Source organism: Athene cunicularia (assembly GCF_003259725.1).
Source record: "Athene cunicularia isolate RWA chromosome 19 unlocalized genomic scaffold, athCun1 chr19_part1, whole genome shotgun sequence".
NCBI classification, from domain to species: Eukaryota; Metazoa; Chordata; class Aves; order Strigiformes; family Strigidae; genus Athene; species Athene cunicularia.
This window is the reverse complement of record NW_020799124.1, coordinates 8,965,518-8,989,193: the sequence shown is the minus strand read 5'-3', so window position 1 is coordinate 8,989,193 and position 23,676 is coordinate 8,965,518. Positions and strand designations below refer to the sequence as shown.

General features: G+C 43.6%; 1 protein-coding gene and 1 long non-coding RNA gene across 2 annotated transcripts in view; one reads left to right on the top strand and one right to left on the bottom strand.

Annotated features, from left to right (window-relative positions):
• The window catches only part of LOC113487101, a 96,928-nt gene that overhangs the window by 4,826 nt on the left and 68,426 nt on the right, over positions 1-23,676 (bottom strand). The window contains exon 2 of the long non-coding RNA XR_003399727.1: positions 12,939-12,946. This is a non-coding gene — a long non-coding RNA (uncharacterized LOC113487101). The remainder of the gene's footprint in view (positions 1-12,938; positions 12,947-23,676) is intronic.
• Positions 224-23,676, top strand: part of MYBBP1A (MYB binding protein 1a) — a 63,613-nt gene continuing 40,160 nt past the window's right edge. Inside the window, exons 1-21 of the mRNA XM_026861505.1 lie at positions 224-306; positions 711-785; positions 1,177-1,284; positions 2,317-2,507; positions 2,797-2,964; positions 4,284-4,401; positions 6,220-6,509; positions 7,410-7,517; positions 8,123-8,248; positions 9,012-9,215; positions 9,861-9,969; positions 10,363-10,450; positions 11,556-11,707; positions 12,326-12,415; positions 13,083-13,223; positions 13,927-14,091; positions 15,129-15,286; positions 16,112-16,246; positions 17,453-17,561; positions 19,833-19,964; positions 21,817-21,885. Coding sequence (XP_026717306.1) covers positions 753-785; positions 1,177-1,284; positions 2,317-2,507; positions 2,797-2,964; positions 4,284-4,401; positions 6,220-6,509; positions 7,410-7,517; positions 8,123-8,248; positions 9,012-9,215; positions 9,861-9,969; positions 10,363-10,450; positions 11,556-11,707; positions 12,326-12,415; positions 13,083-13,223; positions 13,927-14,091; positions 15,129-15,286; positions 16,112-16,246; positions 17,453-17,561; positions 19,833-19,964; positions 21,817-21,885 — 2,694 coding nt within the window. The 5' untranslated portion in view covers positions 224-306; positions 711-752. The remainder of the gene's footprint in view (positions 307-710; positions 786-1,176; positions 1,285-2,316; positions 2,508-2,796; positions 2,965-4,283; positions 4,402-6,219; positions 6,510-7,409; positions 7,518-8,122; positions 8,249-9,011; positions 9,216-9,860; positions 9,970-10,362; positions 10,451-11,555; positions 11,708-12,325; positions 12,416-13,082; positions 13,224-13,926; positions 14,092-15,128; positions 15,287-16,111; positions 16,247-17,452; positions 17,562-19,832; positions 19,965-21,816; positions 21,886-23,676) is intronic.

The following is a 23,676-nucleotide window of genomic DNA, read 5'->3' as shown; positions in this document are numbered from 1 at the left end:
TCCAGGGGAAAATAGAAAAGGAATATCAGCAGGTATGTTTATGTCCGCACTGGTTCCTATTGTGACCCATCTTTTACTGATCTCGCTGTCTCTATTCTGGCCGGATAAAGCAGCACATCTGCTGCTGTGCTGAGCGACGGTTCAGCTCTATTTTGGCTGAACCTGATAAAACTTTATCAAATGGAAAAACTGCAAACTGAGCTATTCCATCCATCTCCTCAGGTTTTACAGACTTTTGAGGAAATTCCGTTGTACAGTGTCCTGGAACAGATAAAAGAAAAACACAATCTGGAGAAAGTCAAGAAGGTGAGTTTGCTAGTAGCAGCATTGGTTAACAGCTCATTTAAATTAACTGCTCTTTTTTTCTTTGAAGCCATGGTACCTGGATGCTCTAGATTTGGGGTTCTTGCTAAAGCAAATTGCTGTAATGAAATAACGGAAATATTTGTGAAAGTTGGAAGTTGATGACGTTGTCATCTGGCCCTGTTTTAGCTGAGATTCATCTGTGTGATCGAAAGATAATCTAGGACAGTTCTTAGACATAGTGCAGGAGGTTTCTTTTCAGTGTGTTACCTTCACATGGGAGGGTGTTCAGGGTGAGATCTTCCAGCCATGTTGTTCCACTGATGAGCGCTGCATGTGAACGTGGAATGTAACTGCTCAGTGAAGTTTACTTTTAACCCACTCTCTATTTTTTTTCCCCTTTTCAGAAACTTGTGAGAAATGCTGCTTTTGGAAACTTTTTTGGCGTTATGGCTCTGTTTCAATCTGGCCGGCTTATTAAGGTAACATTCCTGTTATGTTGTTTGTCAGTACTGGTTCTAGGGCTGTCTGCGTTGTAAAGGTAGTCTAGAGGGAAAGGCTGTATCATTGGCTGTTGATGAGATGGGACTTGAAGCATCAAGTTCAGTTCATTTCTTTTGTCTTATTCATGGACTTTTTGTGGTTTTTAAATGTCTATTCCTGAATAGAGTATAGGAACCATGTCAGGTAGTACAAGAGGTTCCTACGTCCCCTTGAAGGACAGGATCTGTTACTGTATACAGCCAGAAAACAACATTTTGGGAAAAGCTGAGTGACCTATCAGGAAGCAATTGCGTAGGTTTCTTACTACAAATAAGCCTGTACCTGAGCCTTCAGCTTAATCTTGCATACTGCTTTACCTTTCCTTTCTAGGACCAGAAAGCTCTGCTGGAGAGCATCCAGCTTCTCCAGCAGCTGGCACATCACCAAGCACACCTCAGAGATCTCCCTCGCAAAACTCTTATTGACATCATGTCTGAGGTACAGCCATAGCGTGTGGTGGGTGGGAGGAAGGAGGGCTTGGTTTCAGGGACTGCTTTTTCCTTAATTTGTTCATAGTTGATAATTAAATGAGGTGATGTGGAAGTGTGAGTTTAAACTGGGAGCTGTTAACAATATTGTCTGTGGGCAGATGCTTTTATTCTGGGAAGGATGCTCTGGTTTAGCTTAGTCTGATTTCATCGTGGACAAAGTCTTTTTTTTCTTTCCCTGTTGACTTGCTTGGATGGTATGTTAGACCCTCTGGTCTTTTGAATAGAAGTATGCTGAAAATTCTGGACAGCAAACCTTCTTATTTATGCACCAAGCCTGGGCGTGTGGGCTGTTGGGAGTGAAAGGGTGTAGGCACATGGAATAAAGTACTAAATACTGAGTATGTAAAAGAAGAGTTTGTTTTTTTCCTTCTTCTATGTGGATATCATTTTTAGATGTGAAGACTAAGAGTGTTAAATGAAAATTAAATAATGTTTTGTGTGGAATTGTTCTGTCATTTAGTCTTGATATTGGGTTTAAATGTATTTTGAATCCAATCTTTAAAAAACACAAAGCAGTTTTTGTGCTTGTCTTATTGATGAAAATGTTGGATCCAGTTTTTTCTAAAACCATTGAACACAGTTGCTTACCAGAAAATCCTATTGAAACAAGTAGCTTGTTTTGGGGACGTATAATTAAAAACTAATAGGAGAGCATTTCTTCCTCCCTGGGCTGCACAGCTGTACAGACAGGAGGAGTCAGACAGCAAGAGAACAACTGCAGCTGGAATCAGTTGACCAGAATTGCTGTCTGGTGACAACATGTTGTCCGGCTCCATGTGGTTAAGCACCTGGGAACTGTATGGCAGTACTAGACACATCCATGGTTTATATTTGGTTGTGTCACCTTAAAGATTGTTTCTAAAGTTTCAAAACACTGCAAGGTTTTAGTAAAATGCAGATATCTGAATATACTACACAGCAAGTTTATGGAAATGGCCTCAAATGTTTCTCATACCCTTTCACTTTCATTCCTGTTTAGGTTCCTGAACCGGTGTTTGAGGAGGTCCTGTTTGGCATCGTGCAAAGTGACCTCGCTTCAGCCTTCACATCTCCAGAAAACCTGCACCTTTTGCTTGTGGGCATACAGAAATTCCCTGGTGTTCTGAAACCTAAAAATCTGAAGAAGCTGTTTGGCTCACCTACTGTTGTAAATAAGGAAAATATTCCCAGGTAGGTTCTTAAATAAGAAGTGTTAAATGCAACATTCTCGGTTTCATGGCTAGCAGTGAGAGACATTGTGGCTTTCATTCTGGTACCTGCCTGTATTTGCTGCTGCAGATGCTGTTGTTAGGTGCTAACTGTTAGACAGGTTCCTAAATTAGAGCTCTGTCATTTCCCCCAAGACGCACAGCCTGCAGTGCTCAGGGAATGTTCTGTGTCCTTCAGCAGGATGAGTTTGGTCTTCAGCAATCCCCTTCCAGGCTGTATGTCTCTTCCATTATTTTCTTTCTTCTTCTAGACTTGTAGAGCTTCTGCAAAGTGCTGCCAAGTCTGAGAAGAAGGACAAGAAACTGCCAGGTGTAGTGTTTGATTTGCTGCAAGTTTCCCTGAGGGAAGGTGCCTTTAAACTGTTCTGGGAAGAAGGTGTGGAAAATGGGCTATTGAAGGAGAAGTCAGGACCTGTGAGGTTTGTTTTAACATATGTTTGTTGTTTTTCATATGATCCTTCTATTTCTTGCCCCAGTCCTGCTGCTGCTGTCCTGTGTTTGGATGGAGCATATGGTTTCTCATGAACAATATGAGAACACTTACTTTTGATTCCTTAGGTATTCATGAGAAACATTATAGGGAATATAAATCCAGGAGTTAGTAAGATTTTTCTTAGAATTGTGACATAAACCAAATTTGGGGTTAAATTTAACTAGGGCAGCACATAAAGGTGATGTACCTCACTGGGCATAAAGGTGTCCGAAATCTGTAACGTGCTCCTACAAGCTTGTCAGAGGAGCGGTACTGCCCCTTCTTTCTAAGTGGTTGAGAGGGAGAGTCATTTGGCTTTGTGTAATTTAAGAAGGAGAGCTCCTGTGTAGACAAACCCTAGCTCTGAAATGTGTGGCTAATACTGCTGGACTGTGGGATGGACTGAATTAAAATCCCTGTATATGTTTGGGTTCTGACATGGTCTGTGTTCTTACGTAGGATATGGCTGTGGCTGACATCATAACAGTAGTGGTTTCAGCTCCTTCTCCAAGTCTGGATCTTACTTAGGGTTATTTAAGTTGTCTGGTGAGACTCATACTGTGCAAAAGTGCTGCAAAATCCAGATTACAAATCTGTGAGCATTTTGGGGGAGCATAATTTAATTTGGACCATAGCAAGGCACTCTGCGGCCAGGTTTAAATCTTTCTTAGATCAAGTATTTAAAAGTTGTAGAGGTGCACCCGCAAAAAGTTTTATTAACGTACTACACAAATACCATAGTGAAAAGGAAGCTTGAACAGTTTAAGTCTTGTTTTACTTGGCTTGAGTAAGTCTGAAAATACCCTTTATATGTTCAACAGTGTTGCTTTTTTAGCCTGATTTCCTTCAGAAATGAGGCTAGTGCTGTCCATCTGATAACTCCTGAGCCCATTGGACAATTCTGACCAAATTTGACATTGCTGTCAAAACTAAGTAGTGTAATCAAAAACTAAGCAAGTTTTTATTAGGACTGTGGAAATAAGTATCTGGGGAGAAGAGATCCAGGAAGTGACAGAGGAAGGAACTGGTGGTGAGGATTCACCTATTTCTAGACAGCAGAGGACCTGTTACAGGGAGAGATCTTAACAGCTATGTTAGAAGAAAAGCTTTGGGCAGTAAGATTTATGAGCACACAATCAATGAATTTTTGACTCCTGTCTTCCTGTGTGGTTCATGTAGCTCGCCCCACCACTTATTCTCCATTTTACCCTTGTGTGTGGCTTTACTGCTGTGCCTCTACCTGAGGGAATCTTTGTTTCCACTCAGTTACATGTGCTACCGGTTGCTGGGCAGCGCTCTCCCCTTGTTGTCTCTGGATCAGCTACAGATGGTTTTCAAAGGGAAGGTGATGCAGCACTATGGAGAACACGTGGTAACGACTCAGGTAGGTCTTCTGGAAGTACTCGTGCTCAGGACTGAAGACCCTGTCCTGAGCAGAAGTCCTCTCTGCCCCCCTTAGTAGTTTCACATTGTCTTGTATAAAAAGTTTATGTAATTTTAGACCTCAGACTCTTACTAAAAGCAAGGTTATTGTATGATTTCTCTTTGGAGTGGGCTGAGTATAGACTCAGTGTTTAATCATCACTGTCTATTTGTGTATTTTTCACTCAGACATTTTAAGGGTTCTGAAATTGTTCAGCACTGACCCACCTGCTTTCACTGATGTTGCTCAGAAAGCTCTAACAATGGGGGAAGCAGAGGAAGGGCAGCCCTCAGCATTTTGACAATGTCGTGCATCATCCTTTAACAGACCTTTTGATTTTGCCTGTCCAGAAGCTCCTTATTGTCTGTTGTTGTGCTGGGTGTTGCATGAACATTTGAAGGCAAAGACAAAAAGGCACAACTCATGCTTTTGTCTATGCTAGTGCTTGTTTCAATAAACACATCTGAGGTTTAAGCACAAATTTTATTTAGGAATTGGATTTTGGAACTCCTCTTTCTCCTTCCCTCCTGGGAAGCCAGCAAACCCCACAGCCCTGCAGTAAAGGAAGGAAGAATGAGACATGAAAACAGGCTTTGGCTTGGCTTTTTGTGGGAACATAATCCGAAGCCTCCTCATGGGGGCCCAAAAATCATTACTCTTTCTTGGGAGGAGTAGGACTTTTCAGTCTTTCTGTTCTGGTATCAAAGCAGCAATAGATCTGTGGGTTTGCTATGAAAATAATGCTTACCATGGTTCCTCCCTGTATGGATCAACTTTCTCCAGGGCTTATCCACTGACTCAGTTGTTTTTCTTGTTCCTTGCTTTTTATGCTTGTTGCACAGTTAATTATGCTGTGTTCTTCCATGTCCCTCAATAAATTTATTATTTTGATTCCTGCCTGAAACATACAAATCCGCTGAAGACAATGATTGACTAAATGGAAAGAAACCCCTTGATATTATTGATGATGAGGAAGTAGAAAAGATAGTAGTTTGAATTTGTTGGTTTTGTGGGTTTATTTGGTTTTGTAACTTGACATGGGTTGTTTGTTTTGGAAAGCAAATAGTGTTATCTTGTACTTCCTTATGGGATTCTTCTTGTTGTTGGAGATGGAACTAGACAAAGCTCGAGTCTGATATTTACTGACAGTTATCTTCCTGAATCCACTTTTTTCACCAGGGGAGCGGATGTACTTGATTTGCTTTTGTTGAGAGATGATTGATGAAATCCTGTTGTGAGTTATTAGCCTACTTACAGCAGTCTCTCCTGGAGTTTTTCTTCCAGTTTTCATACTGGTGCAGAAGTACTGAGTTCAACAGTGGAAGCCTGAGTTTGCTGAGTTGTGTCCTGTGTGAGATTCCATGTAGAGATGTTTATATTATGCCTCAACGCTTCAGAGACACCAGGGAGAGGAGGTGGATTTGTTCTACCCACTGTAGTTCAGCAGGCTCCAGGGCTGCTAGACAAGACCAGAATTGTTGTGGAAGAGTTTCCAAAGTGAGGGGAAGTCTAAGGCAGATCATGTGAGGAACACCCTGGACTTCCACCCAAAATCAGAGCTGATCAGCCTTGGAGCTCAGCTGCACTGCCAGTGTGTGGTCCAGCCCGCTGGAGGACCATGACTTGAGGTTGATGACCTACTGTATGCCATATGGCAAACATTGAGGCACATGACTTTAATTTACTTACTGCAGTCGAATCTGTAAAGTGATTCGTACATACAAAGACACTTGGGCTCAGTGCGAGGTTCCTAACTGCTTGTTTGACTGTGTTTTTCAGCTTCCAGATCGATTTAAGTTTGCTCCAGAGATGGAAGGATATATAGATGAATTTCTGAGCAGCTGTGATGACCCGGAGAGGCAGCTGGCAGTGATGATTGGCTTCTCTACTCTCACCAATCAAGGCTATCCAGTGTTGTCCAGCTCTTCCAGGATAGTCAAACACCTGCAGCCAGTGGCATTGCAAAATTACATTGACTGGCTCAAAGACATGTTCCTCAGGCCAGACTTTGACTGTTGTTTAGACTTCTCAAGTAACCGACAAAAACAGAACCAGGGAAATGTGAACATGTGAGTGTATAGATGATGCACCTTCCTCTTTCTGTCCTGTGGTTAGGGTAGCTACCTGTGTGAAGTCTGGTCTGAACAGCCGATGTTTGCTGGTTCTCTTGCCGTGAGTTGATGATTGTTGCCTGTTCTATTTTCTCTGTCCCGGAAGGTTTAGCCCCAGCATCTGGTTCTTTTGCTGGGACCAAATTAAATTCTGCAAATAGGAGCAAACACAGTGAGAACCAGCCAGCTTGACCAAATCAGACTGGGTCTATAAAGAAGCCTTTTCTCTTGTTTTTCTGGCCTTGACAGCTGCTTTGGCAAAAATGTCCAGTGGCTTCTTTTCCCCCTACAGACTGTGAGGTCTTCATAGGAATTACGCATCCCTTTTATCTGACTGTTAAACTGGCCTTAGTGCTCTTGTCTCTTTGGCCCACACCAAAGCACCCACTTCCATGTCTCAAGAGTAGCATGTAAATACTTATATCCTTGATGGGCATTTGTAGCAATTTCTAGCTAGGAAAACTTCCCAAGAGAAAGTTCTGTTCTCCTTGGTGCTGCTGCTTGCTGAATACCCGCAGCTTGGTGCTGTGGGCACTGGGTTACCTGCAGGGGCCTCTTCCAAAGATGATGTAAGCTGTTAAAACAGTATGTCTGTGTTACTTGTGCTCTCCTGACTGCTGTGGTTTTTGAAGTGCTTTTGGGGTAAATAGACTGGCTGTTGCACAGTAAAAAGCAAACTTGGGAAGATTGGTATCTCTTCTTATGTGCCTGTTGCTTTCTTACTCTGTGATTTTGCCATCTTCAGCGTAAAACCTCTAAATATCTGGAAGTCACCTCTTACTGCAGTGGATTGTGTGGGTTGTGTTTATTTTGGGATAGTGTTCAGACTACTGATTGTCTCCATTTCCTTATTGAAAGAGCACAATATAAGATTGTTCGATTAAGAAAATGGATCATCCACCGACTTGCTAACATCGTTGAAAGTGCAGCGAAAAAAGAAGAGAGCCTTGTGATGGACATTTCCAGGTGAGAATGATTGACTTAATGCCACACATGCTTGAAATAATTCTATTTAGCTCTGTAGCAATGTTCCAGACAAGCTGTCCCCATGACAGTAGGCAAATCCAGTAGTGGAAATATTCCATAACATAAATTGCTTAGGTGAACAGGTTCTGGTTTCAAAATACCTTCTGCAGACTTGGAGAAACTCGTGTCATAAGTAGTTCAGGCACTTAAAATCACCTTAGTCCCATTTGTTTTCAGTAAATTTTAGGTTCCTGGTTACCTAGACTGCTTGAAGATACTACTCGTAATCTTTACATCAGATCTCCAATATTTACAGATAAATATTAAGAATATGACCCAAATCTGACGGTCTGAGCATTGTATTGTGTGGCCTCAAGCGTTTGCATTTCACTTCTGTGAAATCCTGATCATCCTTCTCTCTTTTTTTACCCTGTGTACCCTGAGGAAAGGGTCTTATTGTAAGTAGTGACTTTTTTCAGTCCTCAGACAATCTTGAATAAAAATTGATGAATATGTGGCGTTATTTGGTTTGCATGCATGGGCTGGTTTTGCTTTGTTTTGACCAAGGTGGCTCTTAATTTTGTTCTTGTTTTTGTCCATTCTAGGTTTTGCTTATTCCATGCTTTCTTTGAAACTAAGAAAAAGACTTCCCAAATACGTGAGGCAAATGTCCTTCCATCCAAGCCCATAGATGAAGAGGCTCATTCAGTGGCAGAAAACTACTTCTTTGGGTAAGGATTTTGCTTGCATGCTTTAAGATTGGAAATTTATTTTGTTTTCCTGAGGTTAAGATCAGCCTGTGAATGCCAGAATGAGCAGTTTGGTGTTGTGAGCTGCTATGAGAGCATTTGTTTGACTCCAGGACCAGGGAATGGCTTTTTTTAAGGAGATCCTAGATGAATTTCCCAAAGATCCTTAATTTTTGTTCAATAAAACCATGATTTTACATGTCAAACCTGCTGAGTATGTGTGTGATGATCAAGGTAGGTGTAGAGTTGAACTTGGACTGCTTTTTCTTATAAGATTTCCATTGCCTCTACTGCAAGCTACAAGTGGAAGAAGCCAAGAGAGAGGTGGTGGAGTTGTGCAGGTTGCTGTTGGCTTTCTGTCTGCTCTGCACGTGAGCTGCTGATGGCTCTGCATCCTCCCTGTGCTAAGGGATGGGGAGTTATTAATTATAGCTGCTTCTAGATAATTGCCAGAGCTGGTGCTCCAGGTTTGTGTACCTCAGTATAGGGAAAGCAGAGGGCATGGTGGGACACAGAATGGGAAACAGTCAAGGATAATAGTCAGTGTCCTTGGGGGCACCAAGACAACAAGCTGTACGTTGCTGTGCTTGGATACGTGCATGGGTTGAAATTTAAGCTCTTTGAATCTGGTCACTCACTGCATCCCAGAGCTCTGGGGTGAAAGTGCTCTACTGGTGGCCGTTTTGAAAGCATGAGAAAGCCATCTGGTTCCTGTGGCAGTAACACGCTGGCTGTTTTTCTGCAGGTTACTTCAGACTTTAAACACCTTGACTGTTCTGGGGGATACAGCAAAGGCTGCAGCCTTGAGGGAGAAGCACATCCACGGTGTGACTGCAGATGGGAAGCTGTGGATCTTTCTCCTTGTTGAGTATGCTAACAAGCTGCTCTCCAGTGAGCATGTCAGACCTGTGAAGCCTTTTACCGAGGGACAGAGGGATGCCTGGGAGAGGTGAGAGGCTTGGGAAGCTGGGTGCAGGGTTGGTGTGGTGAGGAAGGTGGAAAATTCCTAGTCTGAGTCTCTCTTTGGGCCGGTAAAAGAGAGATTCTACTCTTTCCTCCTCCTGCTGCTGTTCTGGCTGCTGTAGCAGAGCCATTTCACAGGCGGTGGCAGTTCTGTTTCTTCCCTTTGAGTATCCTGTATGCCTGTGGCTGGGTTTCAGGATGCCTCCCTGTTTCTCATCGCTGTGCTCCTTTTGTGTGTTAACTATGGTGGCCATGTCCTTTTATCTTTTTGCTCATAGTCCCTCTCCCAAACATGGTTGTAACTTTGGTAATATTTTCTCCTAAAAATGCCTGTACTAGCTTCTCAGTGTATTTTTTTGTGCTCTTCTCCGAGCTTGATTTTCCATAAAGGTCTGTGCCTCAGCTGTAGTATTAGAATCCAGCCTGCCCAACTGCATAGATTTTTATAAGCCACACAGGGTGAGATACTATTGTTGGGTTAAGATTGTGTTCTATACATATGTCCAGTTTCAATAAATTAAACATTAGATACAGAAAGTGGGACTGTAGATTTGGTCATGTTTTTAGTCTGATCATAAGAGAGGACTTGCTGTTGTAATTGTAAAAGACTCAGCAGGATTTCTTTCTTCAGAACACTTCAGTCTGTGAAGAGTCTGCAGAAGAAGGAAAATAAATCAGACAGTGCCAAAGTCATTGCTTTCCAGCAACTTCTGCTTTTAATGGCCATTCATCTTTTCAAGGTAAGACCTATGAAGTGTATTTGAGTAGTGTAAAATGGGTTGATAGTTGGGCTTTCTGAACACTGAGCTGGAGAGTTTCTTTGTGTTCAGAGATCCACTCTTTCACAGCTTCTGGCTTCTGAAAATGGGCAACTGGCAGCTAATAAACTGTGATTCTTACACTGACTGTAGACAGCGACTTAACAGGGGCAAAGCTTGGCCTGAGCATTGGTTTTGCCCTAGTTTTGCTGCTGAGTGGAACAACTTTTGTATTTTCTTCTGCAAAGGGGTTGTAGCAGCTGATTCTAATTTCTGTACCTATTTAGAGTGGTCCTTAGCTTCAGGGTATGTTCCTTCTGTGTTGCTGTTGGTAGTGGGATATTCAGGGTGTTTACTCTGCTTGTGATCAAACAGAATCAGTCTGAAACGATGGATGTTCTGAGTGACCTCCTGAACTGCACGGAGAGGGCATTCAGCAAAGAACATAAGAAGAAAAAGACTGGTGAGTCCTTTCCTACAGAAGGAAATGGAGTGGGGTTGTTAATGGTCTATCAAAAGCCAGAAGATGGCAGTTCTGCGTTAGTGAAGCACTCTGGCTGCATTGGCTCTGGCTTGATGCAGTTATCTCCAGGAGAATCCCCTCCCCTTCATTCTCTTTTCTTGTCTTTCTAAATCTCTTGCTCCAGCTCTCTATCCACATCCTCAGTGGATTGTGTTCCTGTGTGCCTCATACAGGATAGATGAGCTTCAGAGCTGGCCATTGCTCACCTGAGCAGTGTCCAAGGGAGTTCACTCATTCTGAGTCCTGTTCTGGCCAAGAGCTTGACTGAAGTGGTGGTATCTTCCCAGGCAAAGCTCTGGGCTCTCCTAGCAGCTGGCGGGCTTGAAACTTAGTGCTTTCAGAGCTCAAGTTCTGGGCAAACTAAACATGTCCTGTGTGTAGATACAGCCTGTTTGCTGATTTAGGCTGGTCCTCATTTACAGCCTGTGGAGCTAGTTGGTACTTGACCGGGGGAGAACCTGGTTTGGTCTTTTGACTTTCTTACTAACTCTAGTCTTTTTGTTCGCCTTAAATTTATGTAAACTTGAGGGTACTGTGACAATAAAAGCTGTAGTTCTATGGTGACTTGGTTGTGTGTAGATCAGTATTCCCAAACTTTTGGATTAATGGACTACTTGCAAATGTCAGCACTTTTCATGGGCTGCTGTGACTCCTGGTTTCATTGGAAACACTATAAAATGATGATACTTCTGCTGACTGGCTGCTGATAGCTTTAATGTGGCCACGTAGGTGTCACATGGTTTGCAGAACTGTTAATCTAAGTAATAATTTAATGAATAGTAGGTTTGTCACCTGGTAAGGCTTTGCAGTGGCCTAAAGACACTTTCAGGCATGTTTCTCCCTGTGGTTAGTAGCCTTCCGACGCAACTACAATCTTTAGCTTCACACCTGATTATTTCTGGTCTGTGCCGCTGAGTGAGTACTTCTGATAGTCAGCTAGAAGGACTATCTTCATTTCCTTGGTGAATTTTTCTGCAGTCTATTTTTGATGTGCTAGTGCCGTGGTTTTGCCCCTTCTTGTCACTGTTTGTTTGTTCATGTGCAGACAATGCAGAGCCAGGATGGGTTGAGGTGATGGTGGAGATCCTTCTCTCCCTCCTTGCCCAGCCCAGTCTACTCATACGTCGGATTTCCAAGAGCGTGTTTGTGCGGATATGCCCTAACCTGACCAAAAGGGGCTTGCAGCTGATTCTGGATGTAAGTGTGGCACTAGTAGGATATTTCACTGTTTGTCTGTCTTGTCCCTAACAGATACACAAACATGTCTCTATTTTTGTTTTTTTGTTTGGTTGTTTTTTTTAACGAGAGCCTGAGGTCTGCTAACTTTAAGCTGTATTCTTGGGTAGTTTAGGCTGAAGAAATTCCTGGGTCAGTTTATATAGCTGGTAGATTTTACATGTGAGTATACACGGTAACAACTTCTTTTTTCTAGAAAGGCTAAACATAGAGGTGCTAAAAGTAAGTGACACTGAAAATCTGAATTGGTCATGCCACTGGGTAAGGTGGTGCCTTCTGAGAGTAATATGTGGATTGCAAAGATGAGCTGTCAGGTACTTATATGATGAATCTAATATTTCATTTGTAACAAATCAAAATGTGTGATATCACCAACCGCTTCAGTTTTCTCCACCTTTTTTGTTCCTTATAGAGAGAACTTAGCATGTTGACAAACATGATATTATAAGCCAGAAAGTTGAATACCCTTACTTATATTCATTATTCAATTGGCTTACTGTGCCAGAATTCCTGTCTGTTGTACTTAATAAGTGGATCAAAACAAAACACTGGAAAAACACAAGTCCCTCTTTTTTGCAGGTTCTTGACCCATACCAAGAGCAAAATGAAGAAAGTGCTGTTGTTGTGATGGAAGAATCAGACAAAAGGATCAAATCTGCACGGGACACGGTAACTGATGTGTCATTGCCAGTGACAAATATTCTTCAGACTTCACTGTTTAAAAATAATGTTTCTCCCGATTTGTGGTAATAAACATAATTGCATTTCTCTGTCTTGTGTAAAATGGCAGTTGCTCTATTCAGATTTATCTTAAAAGTGCGACACACAAATAGCTTGTTGAAAGTGCACGTTTGTTAGTCTCTTGGCCTTGAAGGAAGATGCTGGTGTAGGTCTGGCTGTTTGAATAGATTGAAGAGAAAAAATGACTGCATCCTGAAACTAGTGCAGGCCTCTCTTTGGCAGTCACAGACCAAATCATTGCTGTGATGCACAGCCGTCTGAATTCAAGATCTCTGGTTTTAAGAACAGCAGAGATTCCAGACACAAAGCATTACAAGCATGAGCAGAAAGGAAGGAGTGTCAGGTGGGGGCTGTTATTTCAGATATTCTGTGGAAGCTTTTTGATACTCATTTAATATGACAGAGAAGTCTGTATTATGTTCTGCTTTTATGTCTTGTGAAGACCTGGTACCTTGTTATCTGGAGTGTCTTGAATCTGAGGTCTGGAAGCAAGGCAGTGGGGTGAGGGGAGGCTTGAGTGTTTATTTCTGAGCACCTGAGGATTGAGTGGGGCTTGAAGAAGGGTGGAGTCAGGAGATAATCTTTTCTTCCTCAGGACGAGGAAGGAAGTGAGGACTCCTCAGATGAAGGTGACACTGAGGAAGAGAATGACAGTGGAGATGATGAAAAGAATGAAGAAGTTGATGAAGATTTTCGCAGTCAGCTGATGAATGTTCTCCAAGAAGGGAATGCATTGGTATGTTTTCATTGCCTACCTAGCTACAGATACCAGGAGGTTTGGGGTGGTGAAAGATTATCTAATGTCCACATCCTGTCTGAGCCCATGCAGTGATAACCCTGGCAGTCATCTTTGTAAGGCATTTGAAGCAGGAGGTCAGGATCTTCAAAGCAAGCTGTGGGAATAAGTCGCTTGATCTTTTATTGTTAGTGTGTCTTGAGTACTTCTGCTTGTCCAGTCTAGCCTGTTAACTTGTATTGCTGCCTGTAATAAGTAAGATTGATGTGAACGAAAGCACTGAGATACTGTTACATGGTGCCTGTATTGTCTGGCCTGTGTGGAAGAGTGTGTTCCCTGTAGGCTGCTCTGGAGACTTGTTGTAGCAGCGCTGTAGTGTGGTTTAATGATTCCTGTAAAGGCTGCAGACATGGTAATATCAACCTCTTCATTGAAGGAGCAACAGCACAGTGTCAAAACCTCAGCTTCTTTTTTCCAGTCCTATAGCTTCACATGTTAGTACTGTGCAGTCAGGATTACCTGATAGGAAATATGAGCTTGATTTCTCACTGATCTGAACATCTGTTTTCCCTCCCTATGGTGGTGTTCTGGGTCTAGAGGAATCTGTGTCCCTACTGTGATTGTGAGTCTGCTCTTGGCTGTGGTTCCCTCCCCACTGTCTTTCTGAAGTACATAAAATGATATATTTTTGCATTCTGAAAAGGGAGGAGACGAGAGTGATGAAGAGCTGGATGATGAGGCCATGATGGCTCTTGATAAGAACATCTCAGCCCTTTTTGCAGAGCAGCAGAAACGGATCCAGGCAAAGAAGGATGAGAAAGACAGGATGCGGAAAGAGAAGATCCTGCGGAGGGATTTCAAGATTAAGGTGAGATAGAAGTGTTTGGTGTGAAGACCTCTGGCTTACTAGCACATTAGTTGTAGCCTACTGCATGCCATGAGCTACTTAACACTAAACAGCTTGAACATTCATGTATGTCATAAGCTCCTTGAGGTTGGGACTGGATTGTTCTGGCTTTGTACAGCACCTGGCACAGCAAGATAGTGGTCAGTGACTGGGGGCTTCGCATGCCTCCTTCTAAATGAAAAGCAGGACTGTGCTATCAAAAAGTGAACTGTTGTTTTTCCCTTTGCTGAATCTGAGTGATTCAGTTCATTAGATTCTTCCCCACACCTACGCAAAGGTAGGTGCCTCTCAGTTTTTGTAAACTGGACAAGCCTTAATGTGACATGCATAAAATCACTATTAATTTTGCAACATAAGCTTTTTTTGGGGGGCTTGTTAACACTAAGAAAATCAGGAGGATTATGGCTAATGCCCCCATGTTATTTGTGACTGTAATACTGAATTCAGGCACCTGGTGTCAGCGTGGACTGTCAAGGATATTGGAGCATCCAGGGACAGCTCCAGCTGCGCACTTACAGAAAAGTCTGGTGTCAGATTAGCCAAGATGAAGGTTGAATGTTATAGCAAGCCATTGGCTTTACTGCATTTTCATTCTGATGGTGTGCTGTAAGAGGCTGATTTTATGCTAACGTGCTGTCTGGAAGTCAAGGGGTGCCTGCAGGGGTGAGAGCTATCAGTCAATGTTGCTAACAGAGAGGTGTGCCAAGTTATAGTGACTGCAGGTCTGGCAGTGATTCTCATAACTGCTGTCACTGCACAAAATAGGCTGAAGCTAACAGACAGCCTTTAATCTTCAGTTTCAGATTTTTAATTTTCAGTTTCTCATGCCCTAGCAGTACAAATGATAGCAGAAGGTGTACGGATCTCGGCTGCAAATAGTTTTATTCAGCCCCCTCCAGCTGCTGTGTAGCTCATTCCAGTCTGAAGGAGCTGCTCTGGGTAGATCCATCATGTTTTCCTGTCAGCATTATTTCTCACATCAGTAACTGTGTTTGCAGGTGCTGGATTTGATAGAAGCATTCCTGAATAAGCAGTCAGAGAATCCCTTGGTGTTTGATGTTATTGAGCCCCTGCTTCGGGTGATTGAACAGTGCATGAGCTCAGACTCTGACAAGCAGGAGGTTGACTTTCTCCAGAAAACAGCCAATATCTTCAAGTAAGTGTCCTTAGTCCTCCAGATAATAGGCAGTGGCTTTTGATAGATACCAGAGGTGTTGGTTGAATCCCAGAAGTTGGTCTTTCTAAGATCGAAGACAATTGCTTTGCTTATAGATTATGTAGAATTAGTTTACCAGCACCACACATGCACACAGTGCTTAGTCATAACCTGAAGGAAAGAAATTAGGATCTAGGTTTTCTAGTCTAAGGGCCTCCAAGTGCCAAACCTATCTGCAGATGGAAACCTTCAGAACAACTATTGGTGTTGCAGGCATGGTGCCTTGTCATTGAATAGCTCCACAGGCCTCTGATCTCTGAGTCAGACATACCACAACTCCCTAGGCTGACAGTTGCTGCTGTGGCTGGAAGGAAACTCCCAACAAGTTACTGTTGAGACAGAGTGCAAATTCTTTCTGTTCATGGCCAGAAGCAAGACACGATAAAGGCTAGACGAAGACATATCTAGTGTGACATGATGTGTCCTCTGTACACCACTCTCTGGCATTCTCAGTGCTGCTCTAAAGCATTTTCAGTGCTGCCTTCTACCTCCTGTGGAGAAGCTGTTCTGCAGTAGCAGGGTTTGAGGCAGCCAGTCGTCTGTGGGAGCTCTGGAGGAAAGTTGACTCTGGTGCCTGAATAGGTGCTTGAAGGCAAAGACTAGTAAGTCACCTCACCCTTCTTGCCACAGTAATGACTGCCTCTTTTGCTGCCCACAGGTAGCGCCGTTTGTGTTGCCCTGAGCCCCGTGATAAGGGTTCATAGCAATGTTTCTCAGAGTTCTCTATAGGTAATGGCTTTGGGTTTGTTTTTAATGCTCTTTCAGGAACTCATTGTGCCGAACTAAGCAGTACTGCAAGAGAGTAGATGCCCTGCAAGAAGATTTGCATGCTTTCGTGGAGAGGCTTGTGACAAAAGCCTGCAAGCACACTGTCTCTTCAGTGGCTCTTTATTATTTCAGGTGAGTGTTAAAAAGGAGTGTCTCCACTCGGTGCTGTGGGTTGCTCTGTAAGCAGGTGTAATGTTGCATGTTAAAACAGTTCAGAGAAGTGAGAGATTTGTTGAAGGCTAGATACCATCATCTGTGTTTTACATGAGAACTACTCAGTCATCGTGGCAGTCTGAAGCATTTTCAAGCAGATGTCCATTTTTTGGTGATCATTTTCTGTGGGCTCTGTGATGCAGAAAGGGTCTGGTACAGCTTTGCTGATAGTGATGGGAAGCACTTCCTGGAGACTTCATCCAGGAGTAATGAATTGTGTGTAATTTATAGTCAGTCTGCAGTGAACATTGTGTAAATACAGTGGTTTACTGTTTCACAATAGCACAATGAGTACAGTAATGATTATGAGTCCTGACTGTACATACCAGTATTCACTCCTTTGCTGATTACAGGTGAATTATCCTAATCCATATATCTCTTAGGAAACATGAGCAATCTTGTTGTTTCCTGGTGTAAATGGAGTGCCATTTACCAGTAGACACTCCTGTGACTTGCAGGTTGTTTCAGGAGCACTTTTGTGCTCTCTGGGATTTCTCAACACAACTGTGTATGCGGTGGGTACCATGTTGCATGGCCACCCCAGTGCCCTCGGGTGATGTTAGCTCTGCAGCACACCTGGCTTGTGGCTGTGCAGGAACCGTGGTACCTCCTAGCTCTGTGTGCCACGTGGATCCCTGGGAGCTTCCTGGCAGTGGCAGCCCTGAGTGGAGCTGTGCCCAGTTAATACAGCATTTCTCAGAGGCAGTGGACTGTCTGCATGCTCTCTCAGCTGACGTGCCCATGTTCTCGAGGCACAGGGCAGCCTGGGCTGAGAGAGCTGTGCTGCAGTGCTGGCTGGGCTGTTCAAGCTCAGAAATCCTGGGCAAATGCAGAAGTCCTCAAGCAGTGCTAGTCAAAAGCATGAGGAAACCAGGCTGATAGTGGGGTTATCTGACTGTGGTGACAGGTAACAAAATGATGCAGTGTCATAAGATTTATTTTTATCTTTAGGTCTAGCAAGAGTGGGTTAGACTGAGAGAAGGGGCCCTCTTGGACTCCTTAAAACCCCACTTGGTACAGAATAAGCTGCCTGCATCACTTGACCTCTGCCCTCAGGTGGCTTTGCAGTGGTACTGTGACACTGTGGTAATTGCTGTGTTCTCCCCTTTTCCTTTTCTTTTTTAGTGCCTCATTATACCTGCTCAAAGTGTTGAGAGGAAACACATCCGATAAGTCATCAACTCCTCCCCCTCTGCCCGAGAAACAGAGCAACACCATCCCGCAGGCTTGTCAGGTAAGACAGCAGGCTTCTCTTGAGGCTGTGTTTTGTGCCAGTAAATTGCATGACCCCATTTCACTGAGTGGGCCTTGCTTATTCAGTCTTGCTGTTTCTGCTGCCTGCAGATACAAGATTTCTTTTCTGTAAAGCTGTCACATTCCCCATCCCCTCCTGGCCTTTACCCTCCTGCCTTTGCAGTGCCTCCTTGCTCATAGCCACTGGGGGCTGCTGATGTACAGTGGGTCCAAGCTAATTGCCTAAGTCTGACGTATATTTGTGCTGCTGTCCTGGCTGATTTGTTGTTTTTTCCATTAATCTCTTGGCAGTCCTCGTTCTTTTCTTGGAGGGTGCTGAGGAGCAGGGAGGTATAGGACAGTGGTGGATGAGAGTGAACTCCTGTTTCTGTGAGGTTTGGGGTGAGGAGAGTATGGAACAGCCCTGATTTTGGTGGTAGCTGTTTGCAGGGAGACTCTTCATCTGGTTGTGCTACCTGTGTCTATTACTTGGAGAGCTTTACTGTCTGATTCACCTGCTGTCTCTGCTGCGTTTCACAGGTCTCTGCATTTGGTGACTCTTTATATTGGGCATCCCAGACCAGTCACCTCCACTAGAAACCCAGCAAGTAGTATTGCACGAGCTAGCCTGGTACTTGCCTCTGATTGTCTCAGATTGTGAGCAGGAATTAATGCCTTAATCCTGTTGACATTTTATGGGGTGGAAAATAAACAGGGCTACCTCGTGACAGGAAGGGCATGGAAATTACAAACACTGAGATATTATTAGCAACTGAAAAGATAGCCAGTGTTTTTAAGGCTTAGTGAGAGAATGAGTGTTAATCCAAGCAGCTCTTGTTCTGTGCTGGGCCTTTTTGGAAAGAAAAACAAAGTGGGAGATCTGTGGCGAATATAAACAACATACTTGACGTTGAGGCGTGCTTCACAGCATCCTTGTGCAGCTTCACAGGGAGAGCTGCTACTCCTGCCAGAGCAGGGCTGTGGTCTTCACCACCCAAGGACACAGCCAGCAGCTGAAGTGAGTTGCTAGTTTGAGGGAAGCGACACAGTTCAGTTTGTGTGATGCTGTTGGTGCCGACATTGTGTTGAGGTCGGAAAGTTTTTGCAGTGGGGATCCATACACAAATGTGTGGTGTGTTTCCAGTGAGCAGTGCTTCGTGTGTATAATCACAGTAAACAGCAAAGCACAACTAGGGCAGACCCTGTGATGTAGTGGCCAAATTTATGGAAAAGCCTGTTACTACAGAAGAAATTTTTTACAGTAAGCATCTGCATGGGAGGAGGAATTGATTTTTTTCCTTGCAGGTGTGTATGTCAAGTGTTAAGTATAGTCACTTCACCAGGAAACTGGGGTCACATATTTCAGGATCCATCTCCCTTGTTCCATGCTAGCCTGTGTTCGTAGCCCTGGGTGTTCAACCTGAGAATGGGACACAAGGTGAGCATGGCTTTAACTTGCTGTGGGGCCATGGAAGAACTGTGTGAGCAGAGGTTTGCAAAAGGCTCATCCACTGTTGTGAAGATCACAACTTTGATCTCCTGGGCCTTAATTTTTCTTTCTTCCCAAAGAGCTGTGCTTCCCTGTCGGTATGAGAACAGTCAGGAATGTCAGGATACAATGCTCTGCACTTCACTCTTCATTCACCCCTTTGTTGTTTTAGATCCATCTGTCCTGTGCAGGTCTCAGCTGGTTGCTGTGTGTCTGGCTTTCTTGTTCCCCACGAGAGGGGGATATTAGAGCAGTTACACAGGTCTGGGATGGCTGGATCCCTGATTAGAGCTAGGGCTCATCTGCTGGGTACCTGGAAGTCCTGGACATAGCTGCTTAGTGCATATGTACAGATTCAGATCTACCTATCTACCTATTCAGTCCTCTACAGCTGAGGACACATGCGCACAGTGCAGCTGCTGCGGCGTGGCCTCTGAGTGCTCTGTGATCCTCCTGTGTGTTAGACATGCCCAGCACAAACCTAGAAGTACAGCCCCCACACCACACTGCACTACCTGTGGGGTAGGCAGTCTTACTGGCAAGCTGGGCTGCCCTTTGCTAAGGTGATCATATGGCTGTCGGTACTTGGGGAGCATCTTTGGGGCCCACTTAGTTGTTTCTTCATGCGTCTGTGTTGTACCTTTTAGGCCTGTATCATATAAGCTATGGAAAAATACCTAGTTATTGGAAAAATCTGTGTGCACTGGTAGAAATTACTTCACTGCTAGTGATTCATCCTTGTGTTTCACTGGAAGTTTTTTTGTTCTGCCTTTTCCCCTATAGCTTTTGAGCACAGGTTGTTTGGACATGAAGAGGGTGACTGTAATATATCAGCAAGCACTGACACAATTCTTGACTAAACGGAACAGTGCCCTTACAAGCTCCATGTTTCATGATCTCTTCAAGCGCTTCCCGGTAAGTGTTGCCGATTGTGTGGTGTGTTGTCTTCTGGTAGCTCCAAAGTACAGTTGTAATTCTCAGAAAGTAGAGACACATTTCTTTGTGTCATTGGGGGCTTTTAAAACTGCTGTAAGGTTTTCTAGGACCTTCACCTGCTCAGACTCTTAATACTGCATGTTTGGTAACAACACTGCAGAAGACCAGGATCTTATTTGTGGTTTGGATCGAGATACTGTATGGAGAATGTAGGTGAACAGAAAGCTGCTCTTTAAAACCTAGCCTAAGAAGCTCTGATTTTTTGTCAGTATTCAAGACAACATGGATGAACAAGGTTTGCACCAAGGCAGAAAGGGCCAGCTTGTTTAAACTGCTAATGTAGCTGCTGTCTAGCTTTGCTCTGACTGCATGCTCAGTTTATCAGTTTTCTTCCAAGAAGGCTGTAGAGCGTAGAGTCTAATTGGAATTTAATCTGCAAGCTGGATGTTCAGATGGTGTCAGTTCCTGAAATGTTTGAGGCATTTCCTGCAGACTTGACCTATGCCTGGAGCTGATCTGCACTATGAGGACAGCTAGTTTTTAAGAAATAAGTCTTGTGTCTGAATGTCATACAGTTCTTCAGGGATTTTTAGGTCAGAGTGTGGTAGAGACAGTTGCCAGAAGCTCTTTCTCAAGGGCTTCAATCTTTTAGAATTGATGTCTTATGGGAGGGTGAGAGGAGACACAGGCTTGTGTAACTGGGGGAGGTTGCTTTCAGACTCTGAGGGAATCCATGCAGTAGTGAGTTCTGCATACCCAGTTTCACAGGACACCAGCCCATGATGCCACCTACACAAGTTAGTGAAATAAGGGGGAGGGAAGGGTTGTGTGCTGCCCACAGGGACAGCAAGCTTAAGATCCCATCTACAGGTTTCTAGAGCCAGTGAATTCCATGTGACTTGTTCCTTGCAAAAATGTCTTTACAAATCTTCAAGCTCATCTCTTTTATAAAACAAAGGTAATGATACACACAGATACCGGCCTGTTTAAAGCTGGGCTTTGCCCACTTACTAGATCTATCTGTTCTTTTAGTAGTCTTCTTACCCCAGAAGAGAAGCTGTCCAGGTGGTGGGGTTGGAATAACCACCTGCACGATATGTTAGTGCACTGTGCTGCGAACTGCTGTCCATGTTTTGTCAGGGCCAGACCTTTCAGTGCCTGATAGATGACATTAGAGGTGTACTAGCAAAGTATTTTCAATCCAGATGATTTTTCATTTCTTGTGTCTCTCAGTTTGGAAATATTTTGCCTACAAACACAGAAATTGGTGGATTAGGCCAAAACAGGTATCATCAAGCTTTGCAGACAGTTGCCCTCCTCTAGAAAGGTTGTTTTGATCAAGACTTGTTGCAGGGAACAGCGGTAAGATAGGCTGTCCTCCTGACAGTACAGTTGTTTCTGGCCCCTTTAGCACGTGGGTTCACATCTTTCCCACAGCTCTGACATTCTCCAGTTTAACTCAGCATGGTGTCCTTCGCTTCTGGGACTGTTCCTTTGCATGAAGTGAACTGCCTACATAAAGTATCAGGCAGTTGTAGACTTATATCAGGAACCAAGCAGAACACAGGAGGTGAAATCTTTGCCTGATTTTTCCAATTGAAAAGTTTTGCTGCTGATTTCCTGGTGATGAAGATTTCACTCAGGACGGGTGTGAGCAAAGCTGTTAATTTCCAAATAAACTGTTGAATCTCTGGACACTTTTTTTTTTTCTTGTAGCATTTGCTTCTCACGCAAGAAGCTGTGTAAAATCTAGACTGTTTTGCTTGAAAAACAAACCTGTCTGTGAGCAAACTACTAATAAGAAACTGTTCTTTTTTTTTTTTTGTTACAGATCATGTGCAAACCATTAGTAGATATTCTTGTCAAGTCTATCACGGTGGGAGCCAGGCAACATCAGCAGGTAAGAAGGCAAGCAAACAAAACTTGTACAGTCTGTCACAGCTCAGATGTGCTTAATATGCTTATTGCTGCCTATAGGGCTGCCCGGTTTTGAGAAGTGGGCTTCCAGGGGGAGAGCTTTTGCAAATACTGCCTTGCTGCTTCAGGTCTGTGACTAAAGTTGTGGAAGTAGCTCATATACTCACAGTCATGGGGATTCTTTGGTAGCATCTCCTCTAAAAACTGCCTGCAGCTTTCAGGTTGGGGCCTCGTTGTTTTAGGAGTTGCTTCAGTCAGTTATTCGTTGATTACTTTTTTGTAATTGGTAAGATGTTCCTCTGTGTTAATGCAGTGTGTTGTAATCCTTGCCTCTGATTGCTCACTTGAGGTTAACTTCTTGATCCTGCTTCACACCTTGCCAGCTGTCCTGCAGTTTCTAAGCCATATGCTTCTGTGTCTCGTTAAAACCACCTATACTATAGGCTTGATTTTTTGATGGCTGATCGCATGTGCCTGGCTAACACGAAATTAGTGCAGCCTTATCAATAAAATATTGCAGGGTGAGTGCACAGCTCACTGTTGCATGAGCAGGGAGCGAGGCCTGTCTGGATTTTCACTGCAGCATGCTCTGCAGTGGGGGTGCCTTCCATGCAGTTAATAGCCAAAGCCCCTTTAGGTACAGTGTCTCAAACTTTCCTACCCCCCAGCTGTAACATGCATCTGTCCCCTGCAGAAGAGTATCCTAGACTGACCTTTCTGTTTCATAAACAGCTGTTTGATTGTTTGTCATCACTGGAGGGAATGTGAAAGGCTAGGTATGTATTTACAGTAGGGTTGCTTTACATTGTCAATGTAAATTGCATTTCAGGCTCTTTTACCCAACAGGAATGGCTTGGATTTAAAGAACAAAAAAAGAATGAATTAAGCTATTGGTAATTTCAGTGGATAGAAATAAGGGTGTGTTACAATTAATTTGTTTATTATTTGTGTAAGGTACATGCTTTATCCTAAAGAGACCAGGGCAGCATCCCAGGCAGTCAGCTTCATTATGTGGGTATCTTTGCTTCCCCACAGGGAACTGCACTGTCCTTTTTTCAGGGCTTCCACAGTTGTCTGCTCAAGCTTTGTATGGAGGTGCTGTTTATCTGTGGGTGGGAGGAGCAGGGGGGGATGTGCAGTGTGCTATGTGTGGGAGACTGGATAGAGAACATAGATATATATACTACTTTTTAAACAAAGGCAACATGGAGAGTAAGCTGTGTAAAGCCAGTGAAGTTTGGAGTTGCAGCTTTGATTTTTGTATGCTGCTTTCTTTTCAGGAATTCTGATCCTCATCAAATGTCCAATTTGCCAGGTTTTCAATTAAATTTTTCCACTGATTTGCAATATAAATGTACTTTGGTGGTGTCATAGAGGGTAGGGTAGGGGGCCAAGATAGGTGGGTGTATGTGGCAAAGTGATGTCATGGGTAAAGCAGGAGGGTAATTTCTCTGGAGTCTCTGCAGCTCCTAGGGGCTCAGCTATCAAAAGGGCTGTCTTAACTCAGAGTGGACAGCAAAGGTCTCCTGATACTCTGACTTTGGCCAGCCCTGATGATCAAGAAGTAAGTTGGAGTAGTCTGACATTTTCAGCCCCTGAACTTTGGCTTCTGATTATTAAACCAGCTTAGTCCCAGAGACATAAAGCTTAATTCCCCTTCTAACACTCCTGTTATTAATGCTGATTGTTCTGGCTGTGCCTGCTGCGTCTGTATGAACAGCTAATCCCACTGTGATTTCAGCTTCTTGGCTCTGCACATCCCTTTGGCAAAGGA